The following is a 20,988-nucleotide window of genomic DNA, read 5'->3' on the forward strand; positions in this document are numbered from 1 at the left end:
GAAGCCCACCTTCATCCCAGGGAAGCCAATGGGAGTGAAGACTGATGGGGCTTGAGCCTCGGGACCCTGCGCCTCATAAGGACTCATTGGCAGCCCTGGCAGGAATCTCCCCAGCACTTTCCTCAGCCCCCCACACCATGGATCTCAGGGTTTCAAGGAACTAAGATTTAGTTCCACCTCTGGAGAGCTGGGGGCCCTGGGCCTCCCTGCCTGGAGTCCACAGGCCCGCAGGAAAGGCCTGTGGGAACACAGTGTCCCTCAAGATTGGCCCCACAGTGGGAAGCTCAGACCTCTTCCTGATCCTCTGCTTGCAGGACAGAGAGAAGGAAGCACTTTGCCCGCCCCGCCTCCTTGTCATCACCCCTTTTGGGTCCCATCTCAGCCCACCCGGAGCCATCTCTCTTGCCCTTTGGGTTTTGAAGCAACCCGAGTGGATGGCGAGAAGGGCCAGGGCAAAGCTGCAGAGCCCAAAGGAATATTTGGCAGACAAAATGCGGATGCAGCACAGGGCAGGAAACACAGAGGCCTCTTGTTTGGGACTGATTTGCTTATTCACAGGGAAACCGGGAGAAGCAGGGAGGCCGGTGGGGACAGAGGATGGAGAGACACTCTGAGTGAAGCTGGTTGCTTCCCTCCTGAGCCAGGGTTTCCAGTCCTTGGCTCCACTCTACCTATTTGACCGCAGCCCTTGCTTTCCTGTGCCTCAGTGTCCCCAGCTGCAATATGAAAAGTGCATCAAGTTCAAAGGGAGCTGCAGAAGCGTGCAATGAAGAGGGCAGGAGTGGGTACCGACCGCTACTACAGCGTGAAGGCCACAGCAAGCCGTTTGGTTTAAACTGCGGAGCTCCCTCTAGAATGGGAGGGTTAAGACTTGGACTTGACGCTCTGACATAATCTCTAGATAAAATCTCTATGCAAGTGTCAGCTCTTTTGCAATTTCACACACAAGTCTTATTTCTGAACATGAAGTCCGTGTGTGTGTGTGTGTGTGTGTGTGTGTGTGTGTGTGTGTTGGCCAGCTACCCAACACGTGTGGGGCCCTGCCAGGACAGTATGTACTTGAACACTCCGAGTTCTCAGAGGTGCCCTTGGCTATTCCTGGGACCTCCTGGCTCCCAGAGCTGAAACTGAGCTGTGCCCAGGGGGAGAGCCAGGGGATGGGGCAGGAGTCTGGATTTCCTTCCCAAGGCCTGCATGAGTCCTCTTTAGTGGTTTCTTCAGTCTGGCTGCCACCTGGGGCAACTCCAGAACTAACCACCAAAGGAAAAGGCGGGTGGGGGAGCCAGCTAGGATTTTTAAATAAATGGCAGACCAAAGAAAAAAGTATAACATGAATTCAGTGTCAATTCTGTAAGAGAGGGGGGGGTCCTGGGTAAGACGTGGAATTGTACAGTCCTGTTTATTCGGTAAACACTAACTGAACACCTACTATGTGCTAAGCAGGGCAAAGTGCTCATCTCATACCACTTTCTGCTCCATACTACCCACCTGCCCACACACTCTTCACTGCTTCTGTCCTACTTCTTTCTCAAACATCCCCTGCTTCCTCACCCCCAGGCCCTTGAAGTGCTGTTCCCTCCTGGAACTTGTTCCCCCACACCTCCCTCTCTTTGTCTAGATAAGCCTTCTCATTCTTGAGATTAAAGTGCATTCCTTTCTTCCAGAGGAAAACTTGGATGAGTCACCACCACCCTGCTGCAGGCCATCCTTCCCCCATTCACACACACTCTCAGAGTCCCTGATCCTCCCAGGGACTGTGTGTTTCACATCCATTCTTGCATTTCAGCATTGTGTTGTGCCCTACAATGCCACAGGCCCTCTGCCAGGTCGACACTGCAAGGTTGGTTTAATCAGCAGTCTGCCACCGGGGTTGGATCTGTTTCACTCTGTGGCCTCAACTCTTAGCACAGTACCTGCCACAGAGTAGCAGCTCCAGATAATGAGTGAATGAATGAATGGATAAATGAGATTAAAATGCACTTCCGCCCAAATGCCACCACCTCTCATTCAGAACCCCACCATGTGATAAAAATAAGCAAGTAACCCAAAGCCAGCAAACTCAAGCAAGCAGAGAGTAGGAGACGGGCTGTGGGATCCCGGCCTCTGCCCAATGGTGCTCACATTCGAATACTCCTCTCTGGGTCTCATAGGTGTGTAAAGTTGTGAACACGACCACCCTGACCTGCCTGGCACCCTCCCTGACCACGGATTACCGGCCAGGCTTGGACACTGTGGAGCGGCCAGATGAGTTCGGATTCGTCTTTAACAATGTCCAGTCCTTGCTGATTTACAACGACACCAAGTTCATCTACTACCCCAACCCCACCTTTGAACTGCTCAGCCCCACAGGAGTCTTGGATCAAAAGCCAGGATCGCCCATCATCCTGAAGGTATGGGTCTGCAGAGAGGAGAGTTGCCCCCGACACACATAGACCATGGTGGAACGGAGCACCCCACTTCTCCTGCTTGTCTCTCTGCTTCTCTTGTCTGTGCTTTGGACCCTTAAAGCTTCCATCTCCCAATGGGCAGAGCTTGTTTGTAGGTATTGATCCACTGAGCCATGTAAAGTGCACGTGGGATTCTCAAATAATGCTTTCGACTCTCTGCTGTTCTGGGGAACTTGGGGAAGCAGAGGTTCTGCAGAGACTTGGGGATAACTCTTTCCTGGTCTGTGCCACCTCCGGCTACAAGTCCTCACCAAGAGCTTGTAGTCTCCAGATGTTGTCAGCCCAAGAGTTTTATTACTCTACCCGCCACTTTGGTTAAATCCCAGGGATCCTCCTCCAGATTTTTCCTTTTCAGGATTTGGTCTTTCCTACTCTCTTCGTCCCTTTCATTATCTCCTTCCTTTGTTTTCTCTTAAATTATGGCTCCAAAAACCCTACCATAGAATCATTTATTGGTTCTCTCATTGTTTTCCTTCCTCTGGGCTCCTGAGTGCCTTTTTAAGTACACAATTAGCTTCTGTGGGCAGGTGTCAATCACTCCTGTTAAAATGACTGTTCTCCACAGGGCAAAAACCTCTGTCCCCCCGCCTCTGGAGGAGCGAAACTCAACTACACGGTGCTGATTGGAGAGACCCCTTGCGCTGTCACCGTGTCTGAAACGCAGCTCCTCTGCGAACCCCCCAACCTCACAGGGCAGCACAAGGTCATGGTGAGTGAGTCCCTCTTCTGTTTCTTCCTTCTGTCCCTCCTCCCACCACTGTGCATGCATGATCTGTCGTAAAGAAAAGCTCTCTCTTCCACTTCGTTGCCTGACTCACACCCTCAAGTATCTCCTCATCTCCATGTTCTACATTGAAATAGTTAGAAAGTTTAGCACACAAGAAACTGAAGGCAGATACCAAGGCAGGAAGTTGCTCTGTATCCAAATCTGTACCATGTGGTTGTGATCTGTCATGTCCAAGGATTTGATGGCATGCCAGGGCTCTACACCTGTGTGCATCCGTGTGCGTCTGTGTGTGTACAATGCACAGGTTCACGTGGGCGGGATGGTGTTCTCGCCTGGCTCGGTGAGTGTCATCTCAGACAGCTTGCTGACCCTGCCAGCCATCGTCAGCATCGCGGCCGGAGGCAGCCTCCTGCTCATCATCGTCATCATCGTCCTCATTGCCTACAAACGCAAGTCTCGAGAAAATGACCTCACGCTCAAGCGGCTCCAAATGCAGATGGACAACCTGGAGTCCCGCGTGGCCCTGGAGTGTAAGGAAGGTGAGTGAGGCATACATACCTCTGCTTCTCGGACCCCCATTCTCTACTGGCCTTATCTCCCTCCTCCTTGCACGAGAGTCTCATCTTCACTCTCAATCTCCCACCGCCAGCCTGGGTTTTTCCAGAAACTTCCTTTGCCTCTAGGGCTACAGAAGCCCTATGAAGGATGCCCACAGGTAGCCAGGTGAGGTGGTGTACACCTGTAATCCCAGTTACTTGGGAGGCAGGAGGATTGCAGGTTTGAGACTAGCCTGAGCAACTGGATGCCATCTCAAAATAAATAATAAAAATGATGGGGCTGGGGTCATGGCTCAGAGGTAGAGCGCTCGCCTAGCATGCATGAGGCACTGGGTTCGATCCTCGGCACCACATAAAAACAAACTAATGTATCCACCTAAAACTAACGATACATAAATAAATAAATATTTTTAAAAAAATAACTGGGGATGTAGCTCAGTGGGAGTAGAGCACCTCTGGGTTCAATCCCTAGTACCACAAAAAAAAAAAAAAAGAATGACCACATGTAACGAGGACCCAGGTCCCCCTGCACCGTTCTTGTCCACCCCCTCTCCTCACTCCACTCACAATCTGGCTGACTCCATTTCCCTTTCAGGGACTGTATGTCTCCACAGTCAGAGCCACCCAGACCCATTGTCTCAGGCTAGATCAGCTCCATGGAGCATCCGGCTCCTGTTTAGGGCAGAGTCATCTTCACAGAGTGTGGGAGCAGCAGCCGGAAGGCAGGAGAGCACCTCACCTCTGCTGGGCCCTGTCACCTCCCCCAGGGTTGGTTCCTACCAGTACTGCAGGCTGAGCTTGGAAGGCCACGCTTGCTGGCACCCCTGGCCAGGAACCTGTGTGGGAACGGGGATTGTGATGGCTCCCGGCTCCCACGCAGCACCCGTCATGGGGTGACTAGTGTACCTGGCATGCACCTGAGCTGAGGACCTGGCAGGCTCTCTGGGTAAACATCTCAATTAGAAATCAAAACATTTCTCCTTTTGTTGCAAACGTCATTCTCAGAAACAAGCCCTCTGCTGATGGAAGGGAGGGGCTGGCTGGGAGAAGAGCGGCAGAGGCTCTCCTGGCACAAGGCCCACAGGGCTCAGGCACCGAGGAGACAGGCCCAAGGTGAGACCTCGGAAGCCCTGTGCTGCCCAGGCTTGCCTGTTGGCCCAGCATCTGATGACCAGGTCTCCCCAAGGTGTTTGCATCTTGATTCATCCTCTTGCTTACGAAAGGGCAGCAATTTGCCTGTTTGGGTCTTTGCCAGAGCCCCCAGCCACTTCTTTACCTGCTGCTAGCTCCTCCAAGAGGGTCTCTACTGAATGGCCCATTTTGGGGTATTCTTCTTTTTTCTTTGTTTTAACCACATTTTCAGCATGTAGGAAGAAAATCAAAATTATAGACAAGCACAGGAGACAATACAAATTGCCCATCTTCTTAGTACCTAAGAAAAGCAGTGTGTCTGTCAGCTTTCCGTCACTGTAACAAATACATGAGATAATCAGCTTATAAAGATAAAAGGTTTTTTTGGCTTGAAGTTTTAGAGGTTTTTGTCCATGGTCATTTGGCCCTGCTGCTTTAGGCCTGTGATGAGGCAGCAGGTCACGGCAGGAGTACGAAGTAGAGCTGAACTACTCACTTCACAGCCAGGAAGCAAAATAGCAGAAGAAGAAGAGGCCGGGGCCCTGCTCTTTCCTCAAGGGCCTTTTCTCAGTGACCCAGGATCTCCCACCAGTCCCCAATTCAAATGTTCCTCTACCTCCCAATATGCCCACCTGGGAGACATCTAATATCCAGACTAGAGCAGGCAACCTAGGAATTTCTTCTCCCACCCAGATGCTCCCTTCCCACCCTCCCAGTCTCTGCACCCCAGTTCCCCTTCCTTCTTTAGAAAGCCAACCTGTTTCACTCACTTACACAGCTTTTGCTGAGCTCCAGACAGACATCAATGAGCTCACCAGCGACCTGGACCGCTCAGGAATCCCCTACCTGGACTATCGTACCTATGCCATGAGGGTCCTGTTCCCGGGCATTGAGGACCACCCTGTCTTGCGGGAGCTGGAGGTAATGCCATCTCCCTGGATCAGCCGCCCAGCAGGGATGCAGGACAGGGTTTCCCAGGAAGTCCAGATGGGACTCAGCAGCATAGAGTAAGGTGACCGGTGAGGCGGGGCCAAAAGTCGATCGCAGCATGACAGCAGTGCGGCTGTCAGGAATGCTCATGGGCAAAGGGGGCACCCGGGCATCTGGGGACAGTGACAGCACAAGGAACATTGTTTGTGAGCTTTTAATTAATGACTGAATTAATGAACTGAGATCCTGACTCATTCTCGAATGGATTTAAGGTGGCTTAAAGAAAGACTTGGGACTCTGAGAGATTTGTTTGCTCACTTGTTGGTTTGTTTTCCTGAAGTTAATAAATCAGGACAGAGGAGATTAAGGGAAGACTAGTAAACGGAAGAAGTCTGAAGGGTGATGTCCTGTGGTATCCTGGGAAATCACATGGTCCCCTTGGCGGGCGGCTCGCAGAGCCCAAGCTCCCTGCCCCCTGTGGAAGGCCAAGGCAGGTACAGCCTTCAGATGAGCCTTTGCTACATCACAGAGCCTCAGGGTGGGGGTACTTACAGGCCTCATTAGAGGGTCCCATCACCAGCAGGCCCTGCTGAGAGCCTGGGGTCAGAGGCCAGGAGCCTGTCCTCTGAGCTGTCGCCCCTCCACGCCTGCCCCAGGTGCCAGGGAATGGACAGCAGCACGTGGAGAAAGCCCTGAAGCTCTTTGCCCAGCTCATCAACAACAAGGTGTTCCTGTTGACCTTTATCCGCACCCTGGAGCTGCAGCGCAGCTTCTCCATGCGTGACCGAGGCAACGTGGCCTCCCTCATCATGACTGGCCTGCAGGGTCGCCTGGAGTATGCCACTGACGTCCTCAAGCAGCTGCTGTCTGACCTCATTGACAAGAACCTGGAGAACAAGAACCACCCCAAGCTGCTTCTCCGGAGGTCTGACCTGTGGCAGGATGTGGGAGGGTGGTCCGTATCTGTACAGGGACACGGCACCCTATTCGATGAGCCCCTGTGGAGCCCAGAGATGCCATTCCCCCAAAATGGTACCTGGGCAAAGCAGCCTGTCTCCTGACATCTCCGAGGGCAGGGTCTGTCTGACCTTCTGGCCATCCCAGGGGACTGCAGGGTCTGAAGTCACCCAAGTATGACGGAAGAGCCCGTGCCTAAGCTTGGAGTTCAGCGAGAACCCAACCCTGCTACCGGCTAGCTCTGTGATCTTGGGTCAATGGCGTAACTTCTCTGTTGTTTAGTTTCTTCATAGACACAGTGAGGTAGCCTCTAACCAAGTGAAATAAAATATAACTTCAATTCCTCTATCATGCTGGCCACATTCCAAGTGCTCAGTGACCCGCCATCTATGTCCAGTGGCCACCATATTGGACAGCATAAACAGAAACCATTCCCATCATCGCAGACCTTTCTGAAGGACAGCGCTGATTTAGAGAGTCCGTGTGGCTTCCATGCCCAGCTCTCTGGATTGGGATCATCAGCATCCACCACAAGCCCCAGGTGCCACTTTCCTGGCAGGAGAGAGGGTTGGAGACCCTGCCACCCCTGCCTCCCAAGGCCACGGGGAACCCCACATGGCTCTGGAGCTCCTTTGGGCTTCAGGAGTTGGAACACCCCCTCTCCACTCAGCGCCCCTCCTCCCTAGCCTTCTGCTCAGGAGGTCTCAGGCTTCCAGGCCCCACGTGGGGTGAGGAGGGAAGAAGGATGGCTTTGTTTTATGAGTACTGAGCCCCCATCCTGCCAATCTGAAAATTAGAAACTCTCATTAAGAACTGTTGTATTTAAATTAGAGCTAATCTCAGGCACAATGCGGAGAGCAGGCCCAGATTGCTGAGCAGCCCTGGCAAATGCCTGGGATTTACTGCAGCCAGAGGGTATAATTTGCACCACGTGCAGGGAGTTAAAATACCCTTCCGGCTTCCCTATTTCCAAGGGTCTGTCATGGCTGCTTTGTTTCTTCCCAAGTGCCCAGATCTGCAAGCCTGGGAATGGGGGAGGGGAGAGAGAAGCCATTCCATTGGCAGAAACAGATCTCCTGTTGGCTAAACTCTTAAGCACTGCCTCTACCTGCAGGGCTGGGATCTGAGAGCCCTGAAGAGGGCAGTAATGATAGCTATTATTTACATAGTGCTTGCTGGGGCGCCAGGCGTTATTCTTAGCACTTTAAATGAATTAACTCATTCGATGCTAGCAACAACTGTGTCAGGTAGATGTCATCACTGTCTGCACTTAAAGATGGGGAACTTAACCCGGAGAGGTTAAATTACTTGCCCAAGGTCCCTCAGCCAGTCTGAGAACCCAAGGCAGCCTGCCTCTGAGCATTTGGAGGGGCAGGTACCAGGGATGCAAAGCAGCAGAGAGACTTGCAGGACACCCCTGAGGAGGAGGAAAACTCTTTATCGCCCAGAGACCAGAAGGGAGTGTAGTACTGGTGCTCCATAGCCTTGTGGGATGGTGACCTGTTTCTGCATTCCCTGTGTTGGGTGCAGCCAAAGAGTTTATGGTGCCACCAACCAGCAGGGATGAAAGGTCCTGGCCCTCCATTTTCATAGGAAATTGAGACCCAGAAAGAAGCCACCCCCGGCTCAAGTCACACTTCTAGTTACATACTAGGAGAGGTGGGCTGGGACCCAGGGATCCTCCTGACTCCCAGCCCTTTATTCTTTCCTGTCCATACAACAAGCCCAGATCCCACCACCAAGACCCCTCCATAAAGGACTGACCCTCATCCTCCTTCTGCCTCCCCCAGGACCGAGTCTGTGGCTGAGAAGATGCTGACTAATTGGTTTGCCTTCCTCCTGCATAAGTTCCTCAAGGTGAGGGGAATGAGATGGTCCAGGGCTGGGAGCACAAGCCTGGCTTCCAGGGTTGCATGGGGGTCCCCGCCCTGAGGAACAGAAACTCCTGGGCCTGGATGCTCCCAAGCAAAGCAGGCCAAGGAGGTCTTTCCCACTGCCTCTGCTCCAGAGGCAGAAAAGAGGGGCCCAAGCCCATCCTCCCATGCCTCGCTTGTGTCCCTAGGAGTGCGCGGGGGAACCGCTCTTCATGCTGTACTGCGCCATCAAACAGCAGATGGAGAAGGGCCCCATCGATGCCATCACAGGCGAGGCCCGCTACTCCCTGAGCGAGGACAAGCTCATTCGGCAGCAGATCGAATACAAGACCCTGGTGAGGAGGCCACACACTCAGGGGACAGCACATGCACCTCCTGCTCTCATCCGTACTCTACCTTCTGACCCCAGAGGCAGTCTGTGGGGATCAGCACAGAGGTGGAGGGATCAGTCTGGGGCAAGCCCAAGGGGTCTGTGAAATGCAGCCAGGTCAAGACTCTCCTGGGATCCCCTCTCCCCATTTCATTTGGTGAGCCTTAAGAGAGCTCTATGCCTCCACTTACCCTAGATAATATCAGAGGAAGAAAAAAGGTCACTCCACCCTAGGAATGGGGTAATTACCATCATCACTGATGCGCTGATTCCTAATGGAGAAACTTTGGGGAAGTGTGAGACCAGCCGCTGATGCACCCGAAACCATCTTTGAACCCCTCGGGTGCCTCAATCCAGGATCATAGTCTCCCCTCAGCCACTGGTGAGCTAGAGTAGAGTCCTGTTTCTTTGGGAAAGAAGGAGTGGACATAGTGACTCAGGCTTCCATGTGGCAGATGGCAGGAAGGTAAGAGAAATTTAGGCAAAGAACAAAGCCTTATTTCTCCTACAAGGAGAAGAGGGCAAACCTTGGAAAAAGAAGATTCTGAGTTCTCGACCCCTCTGCCTCAAACTGTCCTTCAAACTGTCTTCTCACCCTCGATCCCCACCTTGTAGATCCTGAACTGTGTCAACCCCGACAATGAGAACAGTCCTGAGATCCCAGTGAAGGTGCTGAACTGCGACACCATCACACAAGTCAAGGAGAAGATCCTCGACGCCGTATATAAGAATGTGCCCTACTCCCAGCGGCCCAGGGCCGTGGACATGGACTTGGGTAGGAAGCCTGGCCTTGGAGTGTGAGGGTGAGGGGAGACCTGTGGCTTCCTGGAGGGCATTCAGGTCATGAGAGGGGTGGGAAGACATGAAGCTCTGCCCTAACCTTCCCACTCCCCTCCCGGGAGTGACTGGGTCCTGGCCAGGTGAGGGCCACAGGCAGTGCTCCTCCCTCCTGGCACTGCCTGCTCAGGCATGCCCGTCCGTCTCTGCAGAAGCCCACACATCCTCCCCTGCTCCCCTGACTCCATGGAATTCTGAATGTCTCTGAGCTCTATCAATGACCTCAGCTGGAGAGAGCCAGGGTTGGCACAGACCAAGTGGCCCTGACTCTGCCCCCTCATGCCACATGCATCACCTTCTCTACCCAGAATGGCGCCAAGGCCGGATCGCCCGAGTCGTGCTGCAGGATGAGGACATCACTACCAAGATTGAGGGCGACTGGAAGCGGCTCAACACCCTGATGCATTACCAGGTAGAGTGGGTGTTCCTTTTTTTTTTTTACGATTTATTTTTTTTTATTATTATTATTAGTTGTTCAAAACTGAGTGGGTGTTCCTTTCCATGGGAGCTCTGCCTCAAGGCCTTTAGCATCCCAGAATGTCCCTTTCCCTCTAAACTTTGCTTTATTAGCTCAGAAGCCTAAAAGGGATTTTCTTCTCTTCCTTTTCTTCCTCTCCCCTGATGCTGGGGCAGAGATTCTCATTAGATTGGGGAACATAAAAAAAAAAAAAAAACTTGTAAAAAACATGAGTCCTGAAACTCCACCTTCAAAACAGCTGTAACGAGTCAGGAGCAAGGTGTAGGCATTTCTATTATCTCTGCATATACAGAAAGCCCTGCATATTACAAAGTCCTTTACCTGGACAACTATCTTAAGATGCCTGGCACTTTCTCTCTTTGGCCTCTTACTCTTGCAGCCAATGCTCTGGCTTGCAGTTTAGCTGGGAATTGGATGGGCTTGCCTTCAGGTCTTACGTTCTGCCACTTACTAACTGGTGTCCTTAGAAAAGTTACTTAAGCTCTCTTTCTTTCTTGTAAAAGGTGGCTTCTAGCAATCCCTGCCCCATACAGTCATGTGGACTAGTTAAATGTCAAAGGTGCAATGTTGATATACTGGCAGACACACTGAATGAATAGTCCAAAAAAAATCCAGCAGAGAACACAGGATCCAGGAACACCCACTCCCACCTCCCCTTCCCTCCCACGGGAAGTGCTCACAGCTGTGGGGGGGTCTCTGTAAGATTAAGCACAGGTAGACAGATTGAGATTCAGGAAAAATACTAAAATAGAAACTGGAAATGAGAGACACCAAGGGAAATTAAACCAACCAGAGGAAGTGCCTCAGGCTGCAAGACCCATGGGATTGTCTGATTAATAATATCCTCCTATGTCCCTGTCTCACAAAGGGAGACGTGCAGAAAGGCTGGCAGGCTGGGCTTGCAAACGCTGAGCTGCCAATGACCAGGATGCTGGGAGGCCCTGGAGCTGGCCGGGAGCCTCGAGGTTACAGAGGAGGCTGGGGCCGCTGGGGATGACCCAACGGCTCTTTTCTGGGCTCCATCCCCCTCTCTGACCAGCATCCCCTAAGTGGCACCCTGCCTGGACCCCAGCCCCACATGGAGTGAGGATAGTTGTAGAAGGGAAGAACTAAGGTTTGGGGAGCTGTATTTAAACCCCACCTCCCCACTCATTGGGCATGATTTTAATCTCTCCCAACCTTGGGATTGTCATCTGCAAAATGAAGATTATAACGCTGATTGGTGAAGGTATGAAGGTGGCTGGAAGGGTTAGAAACAACAGGTGAGGTCCCCAAGGATGCAGCTATGATCACTCCCCGTTAATCCTACACATGTATGCACACACACCATCACCCCATGTGGTTAGTGCATCCTGTAGAATGATTGTAATGAACCAGTTAGAGCTGAATAAGAAAGTGCAAAAGAGAATAGTACTATGCACCCAAATCCCACATCTAAAGGGCAGGAGTAGGGTTTGTCTGCCTCTGTGTCTGATGCCCTAATGCTGGGCTGCCCATCCTATGGCTTCCAACCAGAAGAAAGGAATATCCTGTTCTAATGGTGCTCATCATACAAAGCACTTCCAATTCCCTGATGTCATTTATCATTCATGTATTCATTCTTTCCTCAAATATTTACTGAGCTTTGCTGAGTGTGAGGTACTTCCCACATGCTAGCCCTGAGTGACAGGGACAGCAAAGACTCTGGTAATGACCAGGATGATGATGATGATGATGATGATGCTCATAATGGCAACACTAATGCCAATGCTTGCTGAGTGCTCACTGGGCACCAAGCACCATGTTTAGCCTTTATGTGTTTTAATTCCTTTGCTAATTCCCACAATAATGATTATTAGACCCGAGTATTGTCCACATTGACAAATGAGATCACTGAGGTCCAGAAGGTTAATTCATCCAGCTGGGAAATGGCAGAGCCTCAGTCAGACCCAGCGAGATACTTTGAACACAGACTTGCGCTGCCTGTGGCTTCAGAGAGAGAGAAAAACCAAGGACAACAGAGATTTAGTGACTAGATCCGGAATTGAGCTGAACCATGGTGCTGTGAGTCACCTTGTGAATCTTCCTTTTAGGTGACAGCAAACCACAAATAATCTAATCTGTTCGCCCCACGAGTGTAATGCCCCTGCCTCCACTGAGCTTCCAGAGTTATCATTTCTGGGCTGTTGGTGGCAAGAAGAATTTCTGAAAGGCAGAGGTAGAGAGTCTCCCTCAGTCCTAGAACGGATACTAATGATGGCAACTGCTGGCAAGTCTAGAGCGCTTCCCCCAGCTTGGAAGTCATAGAGTGAGGACCTTCCGGGCATCAGACTAGCACTGAGAAGGGCTCAGTACCCTGGAACTCTACACCTTCAAGTCAAGCATTGCCCTCTCGTTACCCTCCCTAGAGTCAAAGGTCCTTGGAGCCCCTACAGAAGAAAATCTGCATAATCTTAATTAACAAAGAGATGTTAAAAACTGCCTGGGCTCCTGCAGATTTATAGGGAGGGTAAAATTAAACACCATCACTAAAACCGGCTATCAGGGAATCTCGTTAGCACTAATGTTCATTTATAGTTTGACTTCCCAACATTTAATTCTTTTTTGGTGGGAGAGAGGGACTGACAATTTAAGACCCAGAAAGATGGTTTTATGGCTGGTGCAGCTATAAATCAAACTTATAAAGTTCATAAAAATTGTTAAAATAAAAAATGGTTTAATAGGAATGTTTTATGGCCCATAACATTATTATAGCTGTTTTATTCCCTCTGCGTTAGGGGTTTAATTGGATCGCCACAATTCTGGGGATTCTCCGTTTTTATTGGATGGAGGGTAATCTTAAATCAAAATGGCCCCAAATGTCTTCAATATGGCGCCTCATTTATCAGCCCTTTCCCTACAGGCTGGGCCCTGAGCCTGGCATCCTTACAGAGGATGGGGCAAGACGCTATCTTTCTGACTCCCCAAGGGCAGCTACCTTTGTGCTAAAACTGTTCAAGGTGGCCCAGGCATAATGGGAACCAGGCCAGAATGAAATCAGAGCCTAAAGGGAAAATGGGCTTCAGACCAGTGTGACTGGAAATAAAATCCCAAATTAGGATATATAAAGAGGATATGTGCTCTGGAGCCTGACACATCTGGCTACAAATATTGGCTTTACCTTGTATTAGTAATGTGACCCTAAAGCCACCCTTCCATCTCTTCATCTGTAAAATGGGAATAATTATCTAGTACTCCCAAAGTTGATGGGAGGCCACAGGGGACGTCTGTCCAGCAGAAATAGAGAACAAGCCTCCCACGCAAGTCACATGTTTAATTTTAAATGTTTATTAGCCACGTTAATGAAGCTAAAGTAAATAGATGAAATTAACAATGTATTTTGTTTAACCCAGTCAGTCTAAAATCATTGTTGTTTCAATGTGTGAGAAATATAAAAATCACTGGGATAGTTTATATTCTTTTATCCATACTAAATCATTGACTCTCGTGTGTTTTGTACATTTTTAGCACATTTCAACTCAGACAGTTAGAATGTGTCTCAGTTGGGACTAACTACATTTCAGGTGCTTGATAGCCACATATTACAAGAAGCTGCCCTATTGAGCCAAGCTGTTCTGGTCCAATAAAAACTCAGAAACAGTACTAGTTATTTATAGTATTCCTGAACTTCTTCCTCTCTACCCACTCCTATCCCATAACCCTCTGGAATAACCTGGCTATTTCACCTACCCAAGACACCTATGTTCACACACACTGTACCTTTTGTACCATTCTCAGGTATCAGACAGGTCGGTGGTAGCTCTGGTCCCCAAACAGACCTCCTCCTACAACATCCCTGCCTCTGCCAGCATCTCCAGGACGTCCATCAGCAGATACGGTGAGCACCACGAAGGCAGTTTGGGCAGCTCAGGATGGAGGCTTCTGCCACTCTCCAGGGACCACTAACCACCCCTCCTCACAGCAGGAAGTTCCTGCTGCTGCCTGGCCTCCTTCAAAGTCACTCACTCATTTGTCTCTAGTCCAGTAATTCTTGGTGCTTCATCTCCAAACAGTGGGAGCAGGTGGCACCATCTGTCCTTCCTTTGATATCCCAGCCCTGGTGAGGGACTCAGAGTGGCCCAGAATAGGGAGGTACCTGGTGGGAGATTCATACATCCCAGTTTAGGTGAGCCAGTCCCAGTTGATGCCTATTGTCCTGGCTGAATGATGAATAGCATCCTGTTTTATTCTGGAAAATTGTCCCGACTCGGACAATAAATTGACCATCATTGTCTTTCCACTCCTGAGGAATGTTGGGCCTCTGAATGTTCTCGGAAAGACACCACAGGACAAAACCCAGCAGCTCCAAATGGGCTCAGGAAATGTCACATTGCAGGGCCTAAGAATAAAGGGACCCATTGATTCCCAAAAGGATCATTACAGCTTGCAACTCTTTAGTATCCATAGTTTTACTAAAGTACCTGCTGAAATAGCCTGTTGACATTTTACCTGTTGATTATTCATTGCTGGAAGTATCAGAGGAGGGGGCTTTCAAATCCCCAAGGGTCTCTCTAGTTCATAAAATTTCTAAACCTCTTTCTAAAAAAGACGTCAGGTTCCTCTGTCCTTATGACAACTAAGGACTCCTAAAATAATCCACCAAATATGAGGTCCCAATGGTCTCCTCCCAATTGAAACAAGTTTGTTCTGAGTGGGTGCAGCAGATGGGCAGGATTTGGGGAGGATGCTGCAAGCAGGGCACTGCCTCGGTCACTCACAGCCCTTCACCTCTCCTTCTCCTCAGACTCCTCCTTCAGGTACACAGGCAGTCCCGACAGCCTGCGGTCCAGAGCCCCCATGATCACCCCAGACCTGGAGAGCGGGGTCAAGGTGTGGCATCTAGTGAAGAACCATGACCATGGTGACCAGAAGGAGGGTGACCGGGGCAGCAAGATGGTGTCTGAGATCTACCTGACTCGGCTACTGGCCACCAAGGTAACTTCTGCTTTACTCAGGTCAGGGAGGGCTCCTCAGAGAGGCATGTCCTGCCCCTCCACACACAGGAAGGAGATCATAGCATGTGTTCTTTAAGGGGACCCATTCAGATGACCCCTGGTCTAGGACCCTGGGGAGGGCTTCCAGAGAATCAGGCCACTGCTATCTATGCCCTTTGGCAAAAACAGGAATGGTACCATTGCCTTCTGCGCACTCTCAAGACTCCATTGCCCTTCAGAGGAGCAACTCTCTCCCTTAGGAAGACACTTAGGGTTTCTTGTCTGTCTTAGCTGAACAGATGTGCCAACCTCCGTTATCACTGCCTTTCCACTCCCTTTTGGCCACAATGCAAGAGAAAGCACGAGGCCCCATCCAGTAATCCAAGGGAAAGCCCCCTCCCCGACCCCATTCCATCTGTCCCCACATATTGATGAAAGTTATTGTCTTTAGCCTTCCTAGCTGAGAACAAGATAAGCCTTTAAGGATGGCGATCACATGGCCTGCATTTTCCAGGGAAAATTAGATTTAAATTCTCTGCCCCTAAAACAATGCTTCTGAGATCCTCATATAGTGGCATCGAACTTAAAGCTCCCAGACTTGCTCTCAGAATGTCCAAGAACTACTTTATTAGACCCTGTATCTCCATTTTGCTATGCATAATATGCTCAGCATACCAATAAGAGACCAGCAAAAAGACACTAGGAAATATTTCACTGATTCTCAGAGGTGTGGGACTCCGGCCCAGTCTTGTCCCTGCCCTGGAGACCCTTCAAAGTTTTTCGGTCCTCGCTGTACCTGGGTGTTCTGAAATCTAGATGTTCACTCCTCAGCTCATGCTTCAGACCTCATCTGTCCAAGATCACTGATATTTTAAGGCTTTTCATATTTCCTATCAGACCCTCCGTAGTCCTATCCAGTTCTCCAACTTGTTCCTCGGATGCCCTCTACAGATGGGGCTGCAGCCTGTGCCCTCCTCTTCACCCTGGGAAGCCTGGACTCAGAACCCTTCCTGTCTTCCTCAAAGGCACTAAGCCCACACCCTACAGGACATCAGTGTGGCAGGCTATTACAAATTGGAGGAGACATTCTTCCCAGAGATCCCCAGCCCATTTAGTTCCTCCTGCCTCCAGGACGCCGCAGCTAGTACCCTTCTGCACCTTTGCCACATTGCACAGCCTCACATTACAGACAAATTTTCAAGGCAGAATGGATCCAAGCACCATCTGGTATGCCTGTCTGCTTCCTGCCACTGCCTCCCCCTTCACCTCACACTGTCCCTCCACTGTCCCTCAGGGCACCCTCCAGAAGTTCGTGGACGACTTGTTTGAGACCTTGTTCAGCACTGTGCACCGGGGCAGCGCACTCCCCCTGGCCATCAAGTACATGTTTGATTTCCTGGATGAGCAGGCAGACAGACACAGCATCCACGACACAGATGTGCGACACACCTGGAAGAGCAACTGGTAACCCCTAGGGGAGCTCAGTGGGAGGTGCAGCCTGGAGAGGCAGGGAACAGCAGGGACCCTGGAGATGAGAGGGCAGCCTGATCCCAAACTGGGCCTGGGTGATGGGAGGCTCCTAGAACATGCAACACACACTTGCTCTGCAGAGCCAGCATGGTCTCCAGGCTGCCTGCTCCAAGCAGGGCCTACCTGGCGTGAGCTCTGCACATACACTAGAGCTCTGCCCTTTCAACCCGAGATCCTTCCCCAGGGAGAGCCCCGCTCCTATGACCTCTCGTTCTTAGGAAAAGAGAGCTGGGGGAACCTAGGAAAAGAGCCACATTTGAAACCTGTAGCAGAGCTTCAGAGCCAGGCTTCTGAGAAGGCACTTCCTGAGATGGGAGCCGGGGTGAAGTTTGGTCAGTGCCGGGAGGGAATACACACCTGCTATCGACTTGAGCCCACAAACTAAGGATTCACTGGAAAACCAGCTCTTAGGGACAAGTTACTACCCTGGCACCACAGCTTCAGGAAGCAGCAGGCAGAATGTGCTGCAGACAAGACTGTCTTCCCTAGAGTCACCTCTACCCCAGACCAGCAGTGGGAGAAGCAGCTCCTCAGGCCCCTGGCATGAGACCTTTCCCTTCTAGGTTTTGAACCTGGACCACAAAACATGCTAAGGACCGACTTTTAGGTCAGACAGGGCCTGACCAAGAGCCAAACTTAAAAGGCTCCTTCGGCAAGAGCACAGGGAGGGGAGATCCAGGCATTTGGCTCGGGCAGGCGGCCCACACAGCTGTCTGGAGTCAACGATCTCCTCAGAGAACAGAGCCGACACAGATGGGCCCAGGCTGTTATTTGGGAATCAAAAGTCCTAGCAACCAACAAAACACTTCGAAAAGAGCCAACCCCAAACCCATATATTCCTTCCTTGTCCAGGGCACTGAGTCCTCCTAAGTCTGCAGCTTTGATTGCCGTGGGGTAAGGAGCCCACAGTGCACTATGCCAGGATCGGCTTTCTGTCTGCATTTCTCAGGGCAGAACCCCACTATCTCCTTGGCTCTGGAGGATTCCCAGCTCAATTCCAGGAATGGGTGATTTGGGGGAAATCGAGAGAAGGTTCTGGGTTATTCTCATCTTTGTGCCTCCTATAGACTGGCCAGGCCAAATAATAGAAACACACTGTCCTGGTGTTGTGGTGGGGAAAGTCCAAATAGCAAATGTCCAAGGACAGATGATCAGAAGCCCCCAGAGCTGCCCGGACTCAGCTAAGGCGGCTTCTCCTGGGTCACGGGAAAGTGAGCCATCCTGCTGCACATTGATGGAAGGGCTTGGGGTGGGGAACGCTGACCTTTCCCAAGACCTGGCACGATGAAGACATTTGGGAACATCTGGGTCTGAGAGAGTCAAGAGAAGATGAAGAAGGGGAAAAGAGGGGAAGCTAGGGACGTCACTCAGGCTAGAAGGACAAGCCTGGGGACAGGGCTCACTCCACACAGGCACCCAAAGAGTTAAGGCCGGAAGGCAGCTGGAAGAGAAGGCAGAGTTGAGAAAGAGGCAAAACAGCAGCTGTTCTGGTTTTGAAGGAGGGTAAATGGGCTTATCCGCCTTATGGCCCCAGGAGCAGGGAAAGCTCATTCCCCTCTGCTTATAAATTCCTGAATCGCAGAAGGAAGTCTCCTAACTACTGATGGGTTCCTCTTGGGGTGGGAAAAGCTCTGTGCTACAGTAAGCCATTCCCAGGGTGCCAACAATGGCCTCCTCTCCTCCCTCTGCCCCTGCCCAGACACAAGAAAGCCCTGGGGAGAGTCGTGAAAGAATGTCCCCCAGGGGAGCCCATTCCTCGGCCCAGCCAGGCAGGCCAGCCCTGGGAAGCAGCTCCAGCAGCCGGCCTGGGCGGGGAGGGCAGGTGGTGCCCTTTGTGCCCGCTCTCAGGCAGTGCCTGGGGCTGCCGGCTGCATCCTTGCGCACAATGGCCACCAGCACTGTGAGGGGACTCTAGGAGCCTGGTGGCTTTGTTTGAAGCCCTGAGAAAATCATGATGTCCTGTGTACTCGGGCTTCCCTTGGGGCACGGAAGCCTTCAGAAAAGCCTGCCACGCCCACCCCTCAGTTGTCAGGGAACAGGGTCAGTGCCCTGTTAAGGTACAATGCCCCTCTCCTTTTCTCCCAGGGTCAGCAACAGCTTGGGCTGAATGAGCAGCCCAGCGAGGTCCATTTTTCCTCATTTCATCGACTTGCCTTTTGGATAGGCCATTTGACATTTGGGGGTGAGGGGAGGAATATTAGTGGACGGCATCAAGGTCACGGCCAAAGTGCGTTCTGAGGTGTGCTCTGCCTTTTTCCGCAGCCTCCCTCTGCGCTTCTGGGTAAACGTCATCAAGAACCCCCAGTTTGTATTTGACATCCACAAGGGCAGCATCACGGATGCCTGCCTCTCTGTGGTGGCCCAGACCTTCATGGACTCCTGCTCCACGTCAGAGCACCGGCTGGGCAAGGACTCCCCCTCCAACAAGCTGCTCTATGCCAAGGACATCCCCAGCTACAAGAGCTGGGTGGAGAGGTCAGTAGCTCCTCAGGACAGGCAGGCGTGGTCTCTCTGCTGCACTGCCTGCCCTGTGACATCAATGAGGATGCTCTACTTGCGATCCCTTTAGACTTCTTGGTCCCCTCCTTCTTCTAAACTTCCCACTATGGGGAGGAAGGGTGGCTTTGCACCCTTGGAGGTCTGATTGTTATCATCCTAATTACCATTCATGGAGTTCTTGCTAAGCATCCTGCACTGTGTGATAAGGGTTTGTACATATCATCTCATTCAAATGCTCAGTGGACTTGGAAAGTAGCTATTATTATCCCCATTATTATTATCTGTGGCACAGAGAAGTTGCCCAAGATGACCAGCGAGCAGAAAGCAGAGATGGGATTTGAACATGAGAAGTATGGCCAGAGTCTTGGCTTTTCTGCTGGGCATGGAGGCTAAGAGTGCTCAGCTGGGCGGTGTCTCTTGGGGACTCTGGCCGTAGGCGTCAGCCTCAACTTGAGGCCAGAGGCAGCAGAAGACACATCAGAGGAGACATGGGAAGACAGGAACAACTGGGGACATCTAATGCTATCAGGGGCCCCAGGGCCAGGGTTGGTGTGGGCAAATTTTGCTGAGTCCCCATCAAGGACCTTGTCTTATCTATGGCAGATACTATGCAGACATTGCCAAGCTCCCCGCCATCAGCGACCAGGACATGAACGCCTACCTCGCGGAGCAGTCACGCCTGCACGCCGTGGAGTTCAACATGCTGAGCGCCCTCAATGAGATCTACTCTTATGTCAGCAAGTATAGTGAGGAGGTAAGACAGGGCCCTAGAAGGGACAGAAACCCACACGTAGGAAGCAAGGCCCTTAAGCAGGAAGCTTGACTCAGTATTAAATAACAATAGGGGGAGTCAAAAAGCCCATAAGCTCAAAATCATTGTCATTCCTTTATAAGGCAGCCTAACCTCTGCTGATTCACTCAACACTTGCTTATATGCACATCATTGTCTTTCAGTCATTGTTAGCACAATAAATAGCATTTTTAATAATTGAATTGTTTTCCAATTCAAAGTGTTATAAGGTGAATTTCCTTCTTTCTTAAACAATGAATCAAAGTATTTTGCACTTAGGCAGATCCTGTCAGTCACATTGCAGAAAGACAGGTGGACCTTAACATAAATAGAGGTTCAATAGAATGCTTAGGGAGATTGAGAAGTCATGCATTAACATTGAACCTGAAAGAAGCAGCAGCAGGAGTAGTATTAATAATAATAATAATAATTAACACATAATGCTTCCTATTTGCCCTATATGCCAAATATTATATGAAACACTTTATATATATGGACATACATATATTTATTCATGTGCATCTATAAATGTATGCTTATATACATTCACCCACTATGTGAAGACCTTTTAGTCATCAACCAATCACATGTATGATAGTGATCCCAAGAGATTTTAATGGAAGCTAAAAAATCCCTCTGTGGCCTCATAGCATCCTAATGCCATGAAGCACTGCCCAGGTGTAATTTGCAGGGATGTCAGTATAAACAACCCTACTGCGCTGCCAGTCGTATAAAAATGTAGTGCATGCCATTAGGTACATCACGTAATACTTGATAGTAAACAATTGTGTTACATCATAATTTATGTTATATCATAATTTTAGAGTACATTTCTTCTACTTAAAAAGTTTACGTGCTGTGGAGCACACCTGTAGTCCCAGCAGCATGGGAGGCAGAGGCAGGAGAATC

General features: G+C 50.6%; 1 protein-coding gene across 1 annotated transcript in view; it reads left to right on the top strand.

Annotated features, from left to right (window-relative positions):
- The window catches only part of PLXNA2 (plexin A2), a 215,145-nt gene that overhangs the window by 188,591 nt on the left and 5,566 nt on the right, over positions 1 to 20,988 (top strand). Inside the window, exons 18-31 of the mRNA XM_081298858.1 lie at positions 2,151 to 2,390; positions 3,013 to 3,156; positions 3,479 to 3,713; positions 5,641 to 5,783; positions 6,449 to 6,717; positions 8,540 to 8,606; positions 8,812 to 8,958; positions 9,609 to 9,768; positions 10,139 to 10,242; positions 14,065 to 14,164; positions 15,071 to 15,261; positions 16,555 to 16,724; positions 19,053 to 19,265; positions 19,893 to 20,043. Coding sequence (XP_081154984.1) covers positions 2,151 to 2,390; positions 3,013 to 3,156; positions 3,479 to 3,713; positions 5,641 to 5,783; positions 6,449 to 6,717; positions 8,540 to 8,606; positions 8,812 to 8,958; positions 9,609 to 9,768; positions 10,139 to 10,242; positions 14,065 to 14,164; positions 15,071 to 15,261; positions 16,555 to 16,724; positions 19,053 to 19,265; positions 19,893 to 20,043 — 2,334 coding nt within the window. The remainder of the gene's footprint in view (positions 1 to 2,150; positions 2,391 to 3,012; positions 3,157 to 3,478; positions 3,714 to 5,640; positions 5,784 to 6,448; positions 6,718 to 8,539; positions 8,607 to 8,811; positions 8,959 to 9,608; positions 9,769 to 10,138; positions 10,243 to 14,064; positions 14,165 to 15,070; positions 15,262 to 16,554; positions 16,725 to 19,052; positions 19,266 to 19,892; positions 20,044 to 20,988) is intronic.

This window comes from Spermophilus citellus (assembly GCF_964194105.1).
Source record: "Spermophilus citellus genome assembly, chromosome: 6".
Taxonomy (NCBI): domain Eukaryota; kingdom Metazoa; phylum Chordata; class Mammalia; order Rodentia; family Sciuridae; genus Spermophilus; species Spermophilus citellus.